This window comes from Salvelinus sp. IW2-2015, linkage group LG22, assembly GCF_002910315.2.
Source record: "Salvelinus sp. IW2-2015 linkage group LG22, ASM291031v2, whole genome shotgun sequence".
In the NCBI taxonomy this organism is placed as follows: domain Eukaryota; kingdom Metazoa; phylum Chordata; class Actinopteri; order Salmoniformes; family Salmonidae; genus Salvelinus; species Salvelinus sp. IW2-2015.
Window position 1 is genome coordinate 28,688,624 of NC_036862.1, and position 10,906 is coordinate 28,699,529.

The 10,906-nt window shown below is 52.1% G+C and overlaps 1 protein-coding gene across 3 annotated transcripts in view; it reads left to right on the forward strand.

The window, feature by feature from the left end:
• The window catches only part of LOC111982811 (Friend leukemia integration 1 transcription factor), a 146,807-nt gene that overhangs the window by 124,112 nt on the left and 11,789 nt on the right, over nt 1–10,906 (forward strand). Inside the window, exon 6 of one of the 3 annotated variants that reach the window (XM_024014415.1) lies at nt 7,552–7,620. The exons of the other annotated variants lie outside the window; for them this stretch is intronic. Coding sequence (XP_023870183.1) covers nt 7,552–7,620 — 69 coding nt within the window. The remainder of the gene's footprint in view (nt 1–7,551; nt 7,621–10,906) is intronic. 3 annotated transcript variants of the gene reach the window in all.

The window sequence follows — 10,906 nt, forward strand, 5'->3', positions numbered from 1 at the left end:
CCGGCCGAAGGGCCGGGCATCCCACCTCAGCGAACGCGTCAGGCCTCACTTCATTGCCCCGGGTGGTTCGGAAGAACCCTGACTGCAGCGCGCGTGCTCCTTGTCCGTGTTCAGACGGGTGGTGGTTGCCGACATCGCACTGACCCTGCGCAGTTTCGTTGTGAAGCCGTCCCCGCCCTCGGCGAGCAACGCGGTTGAGGTCGCATAGGACGTCCGACCGGTGACCAGTCGCGCGGAGCGGGGGCCCCGTGCCCCCCCGAGGGTCAGGACTGGACGCAGCGGGAACTAAGTCTCGCCCCGGAAAGCGGCGAGTACGAGCAAGGGAACGCTGATAACTCACGGCCGAAACCTAGCCACCTTCGCCCCAAGCCCCACTTCCAGCCGACCGGGCGGTCGCGGCGCACCACCGAGGAGGATGCGCGCGGCGGGGCCGAGCCCGCCGGGGTGATCCACGAGGGGATCCGGACCACACCGGAACGGCCCGACTTGACCCGCCGAGTTGATCCTACCGGGCAGGGACTTTCCGCGGGACCCCCACCCGTTCCTTCAAACGGTTTCACGCCCTCTTGAACTCTCTCTGTTCAAAGTTCTTTCAACTGTCCTACAGTACTTGTCGGCTATCGTCTTCGTGCCCGGTATTTAGCCTTTTAATGGAGTACACCCGGTTTGGCTGCATCCCAGAACCCGCTCCGAGCAAGACCGTGACCCGGCGCGAAGGGCCGTTACGCCTGCACACGTTCCATCGGGTGAGCCTCGATTCAGAGGACTCAGGCCCGATCGACACCGGGCAAAGCGTCTTCTAGACGCTCATGTTCCGTTGCCCGCCGGTCGGACAGATTTCAGCGATGGTCTTCCCTCTTCGCTCCGCTACTGAGGAATCTGGTATTAGTTTATTTCCTCTCGCCTTAGTAATATGCTTGAAATTCAGCGGGTGTCTGTCTGTCTGAGGTCTGTCAAAGTAATTGTGTGGCCGTCGCCGGGCTCCACTTTCTCAATTCGCGTCAGCGGCGTCACTCCCGCGACACCAATAACCCCGAGCGCGCTACCCCGAGACCAATGGCTTAACGCGGGCAGCTGGAGAGACAGTCACCGGGCAGCCGCGCGTCCGACCATGCGGAATGGGCTCCCGCCGAGACGGAGGAGAATGGCGCGCAGGGGAGGAAGTAGAGCCGGGCCCATCCTAACAATCCCACCCGAGCCGTCCTGGTCTGCACTTAGGGGACGAAGGCGCTCCGGCCTAGCGATGCCCCAGCCGCGGAAACCCGAGGTTCCCGATTGATGGCAAAGCGATCCCTCAAGACAGGCGTGCCCCAGGAGGAACCTGGACGCAAGTGCGGTTCGAGTGTCGATATATGTGTTCCTGCATTCACATTAGTCTCGCAGCGAGCTGCGTTTCTTCATCGCGCACGAGCCGGTATCCACCGCTAAGAGTTTACTGCTTTTTTTTGTACACGAGGCTAAGTTGCTAGACGGAGTTGAGTCCCTCTTCCCCGCCCGCACTTCGCCAGGTGAGAGGCCATGTTCAAGACAAGGTTGTTGGTGTTGGGCTGCGGGTGCTCACCGCCCGCCGCCGTTCGCCGTCAGCGCCGTGAGGTGGTGGAGTGCGTCTGTCCGCCTGCCGCCGGGGCGAGGAGCGGTTGACTGGGTTCCCGGGGGAGTGCTCGGAGCGGGACTGGTGTCAAGCCGCTTATAAATGGTTACGTGTGTTCGGAGTCCCGGTACGTGTATGTCGGTCTGTGGCCCCTCTGTACTGCATGAGAATAGCAGCTGGCCGCGCTGTGCTCCGTGAGAGTGCGGAGCGTGTGTGGGTGGCGCTCCAAAAGGGTGGCCATGGGCCGTGGCTGCGGAGGGGATTTACTACATGAGATATGAGACAGTATTCTGGCTATACCCAAATTGGGTGATTGGGTTTGCTTCTGATGAGATGGGAACTTTAAGTTCAGTGAGGTCTGTCAACAGTTTTCTCTGTCGCTGTGCGTGGTTCGTCTGGGTCAAGGGTGGCGGAAAGATGCTGCGGTGCACCCGATGAGTGGAACGCCCACATTCGTGTTAGAGATTGCAGCACTAGGACTGGAGGCTCTGTGTAGAGACCGAGCGATGACACTGCCCCCCCACCGCCTCTCTGCAGAGCAGTTTTCATTAGGACGGTCGACTGCGGGAACTTTAGCCTGGCATTTTTAGGCGGTAAGGCTGCACTGCGTCTCAAAACGGCCCCCCCCCCCCCCCCCCCCCCATTGCAGTTCTTGTGTATCGTGTGTTGGTGTTTTGTGTTGAGAAACAGAAGAGATGTTGTTCGGCCATTCCTCAGCTCCGGCTCAATCTGAAACTTGTTCCTTAGGACCTTCCCCAGTATGTGTGTTTTGCAGACAAATCGCCTTCTATACCTCGTAGCACCGTGCCTTGGGCATGACAATGGCATGTGGGGCCTTTTGATGAATTTGTCAGCCACACGAGCACAGGTATGCATACCCTATTGGGGGGGGCACTTCTAGGTTGACGGTGGACGGCACGTGTGTTCAGTAAAAGTTACGACGTGGAAGAGGTGGAGAGCTTCCGAGGGTTTAGTCCTAGGAAATGAGCCGCATTCTTTCCCCCCTGCAGCTACAATTCAGAACATAATGCCCATCAGACATGGAGCGCATAGCCGCATCAGAATGTCATTAGACACCTGAGGCGTCAGCTCACAGGAAGAGAGCTGCGAGCTTGAGCTTCGGCTCTCGCGGTCAGATCAGGAACCATCCACGATCTAGAGGAGATGGAGAATTACCGCGAAGAAGGGGTGGATGGATCGTGGTGCTGGCCGGGCGCCGCAGGCGCCACGCCCCTGGGGTGGAAATGTAATCGAGTCTTCTGTCCAAAGTGGAATTGTCGGGTACACCAGATAAAGGGAGCCGGCGGCGCCCAGTCTGCTGGCGCTGCACCACCTCTACATTCCCTCCCCTCCTCCTTTCCGAACCGATGACGAGTGGAATAATTTCAGTACCGACACTCCCTGGTGGGTACTACCAGATCGTAGATAGGGTTAGTGTTGGGTTCGTAATTCCTTTTATTGAAGACTCCTGATGTAGAATTATTTTCTTCAGTGGCCAGTCTAATTGCATCGTTCCAATGTAGGCCATACTAACGGTGTGCATTCGATGGAAAAATACATTTTTTCCCCTGACCCTCAATTCCCGCGAATCTCTACAGCTAACTAGTTCACATCCACACGAACGCTTTGGTGCGTACAATCTCGTCTGTAGATCCACACAGCGCACGCATTATCTATCTAAGACAGAGCGACATGGTGTGACCCAAGCAACAAGACCATTTTGCATGTCCAGCTCATATCGAATCTCTGCGCTCGCAGCTTGTTGCGGCAGCCGTTGCCAAGCGCCCTCGGTGAACGATGCTAAAGGGCAGTCATGGTTGCACTGCGTTGGGTGCATTCATATATTGGTCCCGCGATATGGTGTCGGGGGAACACGCCCTATACTCCAGACGTATTTTTTATCTACCGTCGTCGCTGGCCCGTCCTGCTTTTCCTCCGCCTATATGTTTGTTTTGCGAAATGAATTTTGGGTGAGCATGTAGTGTTGAGGATTTCGTTCAATTGAGATGCTGCTCCGAGGCGAGAGAATTCTGCGGGCCTGTTTAGCATTTTATTCACAGCCGTTTCGTTGATAGGTCGGGTTGGTCCCCCATGTGTTCTGGAACATAAGCCAAGAGCGAGAACAGTGATACCGCATCAAGTAGAGGCGGACTGTTCTGCGCTCAGAGACCAGACACGGACGAAGGGCCGAAGCGGAACAGAAGATGCCGGCAAGGCGACCGCGCCGTAAGGTATAGAAAAGAGCCAGCGAAAAGCAGAAGCAAGAAAGACTGCGGAGTTTCCTTGATTGCAAGTGCGTGAAATTGGCCTTGAGTGACGCTTTAGGATTGGTGCCATAGTGTGAGGAAACTGCGAGTAGTGCTTTTCTTTCCAGCTGTCCCTGGCTCCTTGATCTAGGTTTGCTCGTCGCTCGGAGGACTTGACTGTGGGGCTAGGTGGCAGATGGAAGCTTGTCCGGGATGTGTGTGGTGGTGAAGGCCGGAAGGTGAATAGAGCGCTCTCTCTGTTTGCGTCCAGCCTCCGGCAGTGCTCGACTTCTGCTCATTTGCATGCATGCCCGTTCCAGGCCACCCCATGCTGCCTCTGCTCCTGTTCCAGCCTCCAGCAATACCCAGTGTGTCTGCTCCTGTCCAGCCTCCCAGGCTGCCGATGCTCCTGATCCAGCTCCCGGCTGCTCTGCTGCCTGAATCTACATAGCTGCTTGCTGGTGCGAAGTGGGGAGAGGACCGATTTGGATGGGTAGTTAGGGCCACGATCGGCCGATTTGCCCGCTAAGCCGTAAATAGTTCTCCTCGCTACAGACCGATAACCATCGGTTGTGCGGTAGGGAGCCTGAAGGCTGCGATCGAGAAATACGAGTGGTACTGAGTGTCGTCTCCTGTGCAGCCAGCTCTTCTGCATCTTTCAGTCGTTTGCAAGTTCTAAAAACTCTCTGTAAAGACCAAGGTTGTTATTGTTGTAGCGCGTTATGCCCTGCATGTAATGACTCTTCTTTATTGCAGCGTGTAGGCACTCCAGTGATAGAGGGTCAGAGGACTTCTTGTCTGTCCTGCACTCTGTTGTCTAAAGCTGTTAGGTTATCGCTTAGCACAGCAGCCGTCTGGTCTGGTTTGGATCTTGGACGAGGACACTTGGCTAAGGTTAAGTCGATGGAATGCGGTGGGTGTCCGCTCTCCGTAAGGCCTCACTTTTACAGGGGCACTGAGTTCTCTCACCCCCATCGTGGTGTCCCCTCAGTTGTTTGTTGATGGAGAAAGAGAATTAGGTATAGGGAGGCTCCCCCGCCTGCGCTATAAATTAACTCTCGAGCAAACGATGGTGTGGCTTCTGTACAATGTGTTGATCGGTTAGCCGGGTAGTAAGTAGAGGTTTTTAGCCTTCGGGCTATTACCTGGTTGTTAAATCAACTAGCCAAAGCCAGGACTCAGCACACAGCCGCCACCAGATCGACCGTGTCGTAAACACTTCTCAGGCAGGATGCTCTTGCCCACAGATGTGACTTATGGACCTGTTAGGGTCAGCAGGGACGGAGGATTCGCAAGACCCCGTGGCATTCTTAAAGAGGTACATCGTCGAGTGTTCATTGATAAGCGACACGACCAAGAATCAGAGAACACATGTCTGAGGCGATGGTTATGGTAAATCAGCCAAGGAATGCAGACTGCTCGGGCCAGATGTGTGGTTTGGTTGAGTCGGAGGCAAGCTGAACATGGCTCGTCATCTCCATCTCTTGCAGTAGATTACTGGGAATTGTTTGTTTTTCAAGGCGCACCTTGGGACAGCAAACGCGCGCGCCGGCCCAGCGGGTCAGGGCCGCCCTGCATCGCCGGCGCGACGGAGACGCGGGGTGGAGCACTCGTAAAGCCCCCACAGACAACCAAACGTGGGCGACAGCCGGCACGGTGGGCCGAAAGTGCGACGGGAAGAGCACGTCCAAATAAAATAGGCGAGGTTGTAGCCGCGAAGCGCATCCTTGCCTAATAGTGTCCACCGTTGATCGTCCTCGGCCCATCTTATGCTCTCTCTCTACTTTTCTGTTCTGCTATCATACACATAAAAGGTAACATTACTACATCAGCCTGCCGGGAGTCATCCCTCAGTGTTGCTCTCTTTTTGGATATGATCGTTTTGCTTCCCGCTGATGGGCAGGAAACCCTTAGCCTTCGCGAACTAAATGTTTCAAGGATTGCACGTAGGATTCAACCGGCTGGGAGCCGACCGGAGATCGTCTCAAGGCCATACCCGCCCACCCTTTGCTGTGTCCTTCCATGCTCTTACTCTCTCTCCTCTCTGGCTCTCTCTCTCGTCGTCGTCTCTCTTCTCCTCTTCTCTCTCTCTCTCTCTCTCTCTCTCTCTCTCTCTCTTCTCTCCTCTCTCCTCTCCCTCGTCCCCTCTCCCTCTCCCCTCCTCTCCCTCTCCCTCTCCCTCCCTCTCCCTCTCTTTCTCTACTTCTCTTACTCTCCCTGAGGATGAGTCGGTGCCGTGTCTGCCCCGTGCGCTTACACTGAGAGTGTGGAATAATTTTTGTATGGGGAGCTGCGTTTGATTGCTGTGCAGGGACCCTATCTCACACAATGCTTCCCCTGTTCAGCGGCCCCAGGTCCAAATCAGGACCAGAGCCTTGGGGTGGGGTGGGCTGGGGTGGAGTGGGAATGGGGTGGGGGTTAGAATTTGTGTGTAGAGCCCCCCTCCACCAGCCCCCCTAATAACAGCCCCCAGATCTGCCTTGCTGTGGGCCCTCTCATTCCCCTACACCCTCCAAAATGAGCTAAGGCACGCCACTCCAAGGCTTCCCAAGCTGTAGCCTATACTGTTATTCATCTCTCCATCTCCTCCTGCCCATTCAGAAAAGCTCCTAGAGTTCCTTCCTAACTAGCAACTCCCCATAGTAGTAGTCTTTGTATTCAATCTTACACTCTCCATAGCAGTAGTAGCACTGGTGTTTTCCCAGTGCATTTTTGGTCTGTTTTTCCTCTCTGATTTATGCAGCTAAAATGAAGAGAGCGTTTTGGTGCTGCTTGTGTCAGCAGAGGAATGCAGACAGTTCTGCTCTATAAGGTGAAATGAAAAGCAATCATGCTATTATACATACTATAGTCTTGGTTTCTGGACTTTAATAGTCAGGAGGTTTTTGGTGGAATTGTTGACTCAGCACAGCGTTCCGAGTTTAAAGGATTACATATTAAAATATTGCTAGGTCGATTCTTTATGGGCAATTTTTAAGTATAATTTTAAGAGGCATCTCAAATGAAAGGAAATTGAGATCTACTTACAGAAATCAATGATCTTCTTACTGCCACCCTCTGGGTATTGGCCAGTGTTACTACTCACTGCTAACCGTTGTACACTGAGTGTACAAAACATTAGGAACACATTCCTAATATTGAGTTGAATCCAATGCTTCCCACATTTGTGTAAAGTTAGCTTGATATCCTTTGGGTGGTGGACCATTCTTGATATACCCTTCGTGGAAACGGTTGAGCATGAAAACCCCAGCAGCATTGACGTTCTTGACACACTCAAACCGGTGCGCCTGGAACCTACTACCATACCCTGTTCAAAGGCACTTAAATATTTTGTCTTGCCCATTCACCCTCTGAATGGCACACATACACAATCCATGTCTCAAATGTCTCAAGGCTTAAAAATCGTTCTTTAACCTCTCTCCTCGCCTTCATACATTGATTGAAGTGGACTTAACAGGTGACATCAATAAGGGATCATAACTTTCACCTGGATTCACCTGGTCAGTCTATGTCATGGAAAGAGCATGTGTTCCTAATGTTTTATACACTCAGTGTATAATGAATAATGAATCATTAAAATGAATTACTTGAATTAGTATACTATACTGTATAACCTATTAGCCAGTATTTTTTATTAATCATGCCCTATGCACAGATAACTGTGAACTTTAAAATCATACTGCTCTGACGTTGTGCCTATCTGGCATGTTGCAGGTAGCTCATCATTATCCTACAACACTCCATCTCACATGGATCAGTCTCCAAGCCTGGCTGCCAAAGAAGGTAGGACAGCATTATCTTCCAAAATCTTACTGCTAACTTTAAATATGGGCAACTGTTTTCTATTTCAGAGGTGTTTTTATAGGGGACTATGTTTCCTGTATCGAAGAGAGCCAGGTATATGTTGAGAGAGATAAAGGACAGAAAGAGTGTTCTCATTTAGCATGATCATTTAGCCAAAACAATAGAGCCGCGGCATGCTCCTCTCTGTCTGCTGCCACAGAGGCAGCAGCTGCCCCGAGACCCAGGTCCTGGCAGCACCAGGCAGAGACGCAGTTATTAACAGGTGAATCTTTTGGACAGGGGAATAATACCAGGCATCGCTACCCCAGGCTGTGCTATTCATGGCCTACCTGCACATGGGGGAAAGTGAGTGCCACCTCAGAATGGAAGGGAATTAGCAAGACAAAAGGCACGCCGTGGCTAACCTCACTATCCACAGGAGGAGATAAAGCAGGATAGGGTGGGGGGCTCAGGGAGATAGAACGTCTAAGGTCATTTTTGTGGAGGGGTGTATTTAAAGGACAGGTGGTTCAGCCACAATGCAAACAGAGAGAAGGAGACAGAAAGGGAGATGAGTTGTTTTTGTTTTCACAACTTTGACTCAATCAAGGAGGGAACATGTGTTGGTGGGGAGGAAAGGTTTTAGGAGGGATTTGTATTTGTGCGGGTTTGGGAGCGGTGTAGGTCACTGTTCAGTGTTTTAATGTGTAGATTAGCATTCTGTGTTTGGTGTTTATGAGGCTTGTTCATTCTTTCCGAACAGGTCGCTGCAAGACAGTTTTTTTTGCAGACAGCTAAAATGTGAACTTATTGTTCCTAAAAACCTCTGAATCTATTTAAAAAACCCATAACAGAGAGAGATATACTTGGGCTATAATACTTGGCTATATACACAGGGTACAAGTACCTGAGTCGATGTGGTAATTGAGGGCAGATATGGTTCATACTGTATAACTAGGAATAAAGTGGCAGATAGTAAGAGTAGCAGCAGCGTATGATGAGTCAAAAAAAGTTAGTTACCAAAAGGGTCAATGCAGGTAGTCCAGGCAGCTATTTGGTTAACTATTTAATGAACTATTTAGGCTGTCTTATGGTTTGGGGGTAGAAGCTGTTCAGGGTCCCGTTGGTTCCAGACTTGGTGCGTCAGACCCGCCTAGCCTATAATTAGTGTCTGTGAAATGAGGTACATATCCTTTACATGTGGACCGTGAAGATCACCACCAACATACAGTACATGAGAACAGGCTGCAATAACAGTGATATCCTGGCTCACAGGAAAAGGGTGGTATCTAGGTAGGGAGAGAGGAAGAGACTAATAAAATGTTTAACACACCCCTCCAGTCCACCGCTGAGGCTGCACTGTTCTGTCCCTCTAGTACCCGCTGAGGCTACACTGTTCTGTTCCTCTAGTACCTCCGCTGAGCTACAACTGTTCTGTTCCCTCCAGTCCAACCGCTGAGCTGGCACTGTTCTGTTCCCTCTAGTACCCCACTGAGCTACACTGTTCTGTTCCCTCTAGTACCCCGCTGAGGCTACACTGTTCTGTTCCCTCCAGTCCACCGCTGAAGCTGCATGTTCTGTTCTCCCCTATTACCGCCCTTGAGCTACACTGTTCTGTTCCCTCTAGTACCCGCCCGCTAAGCTACACTGTTCTGTTCCTCCCAGTCCAACCGCTGAGCTGCACTGTTCTGTTCCCTCTAGTACCCCGCTGAGCTACACTGTTCTGTTCCTCTCAGTACCACCGCTGAGCTACACTGTTCTGTTCCCTCCAGTCCACCGCTGAGCTACACTGTTCTGTTCCCTCTAGTACCCCCTGAGCAACACTGTTCTGTCCCTCCAGTCCACCGCTGAGCTACACTGTTCTGTTCCCTCCAGTCCACCGCTGAGCTGCATTCTGTTCCCTCTAGTACCCGGCGCCGTCTGAGCTACACTGTTTCGTTCCCTCCAGTCCACCGCTGAGCTGCACTGTTCTGTTCCTCTAGTACCCCGCTGAGCTGCACTGTTCTGTTCCCTCTAGTACCCACTGAGCTAACACTGTTTTGTTCCCTCTAGTCCACCGCTGAGCTACACTGTTCTATTCCACCGGAGGCTACACTGTTCTGTTTCCCTCCAGTCCACCGCTGAGCTGCACTGTTCTGTTCCCTCAGTACCCCCCGCTGAGCTACACTGTTCTGTTCCCTCTAGTCCCCGCTAACTACACTGTTCTGTTCCCTCTAGTCCACCGCTGAGCTACACTGTTCTGTTCCCTCCAGTCCACCGCTGAGCTGCAACTGTTCTGTTCCCTCCAGTCCACCGCTGAGCTGCACTGTTCTGTTCCCTCCAGTCCCCACTGACCTACACTGTTCTGTTCCCTCTAGTCCAGCCGCTAAGCTACACTGTTCTGTTCCCTCTAGTCCACCGCTGACTACACTGTTCCTGTTCCCTCCAGTCCACCACTGACCGTACACTGTTCTGTCCCTCTAGTCCACCGCTAAGCTACACTGTTCTGTTCCCTCCAGTCCACGCCTGAGCTAACTGTTCTGTTCCCTCTAGTCCACCGCTAAGCTACACTGTTCTGTTCCCTCTAGTCCACCGCTGAGCTACACTGTTTCTGTTCCTCTAAGTCAACCGCTGAGCTACACTGTTCTGTTCCACCGCTGAGCTACACTGTTCTATTCCACCGCTGAGCTACACTGTTCTATTCCCTCTAGTACCCGCTGAGCTACACTGTTCTGTTCCCTCTAGTCCACCGCTGAGCTATACTGTTCTGTTCCCTCTAGTCACCGCTGAGCTACATGTTCTGTTCCCTCTAGTCCCCCGCTGAGCTACACTGTTCTATTCACCACTGAGCTATGCTGTTCTATTCCACCATCTGACTTCACTGTTCTATTTCACCACTGAGCTTCACTGTTCTATTCCACCACTGAGCTATGCTGTTCTATTCCACCACTGAGCTAGGCTGTTCTATTCCACCACTGAGCTTCACTGTTCTATTCCACCACTGAGCTATGCTGTTCTATTTCACCACTGAGCTATGCTGTTCTACTATTCCACCGCTGAGTTTCACTGTTCTATTCCACCACTGAGCTATGCTTTTCTAATGTTCCTATTCCACCACTGAGTATACTGTTCTATTCCACCACTGAGCTATACTGTTCTATTCCACCACTGAGCTATGCTGTTCTATTCCACCGACTTGATGCTTCAATCACTGTTTCTATTCCACCGCTGAGCTTCACTGTTCTATTCCACCGCTGAGCTTCACTGTTCTATTCCACCCTGAGCTTCCACTGTTCTATTCCAACCA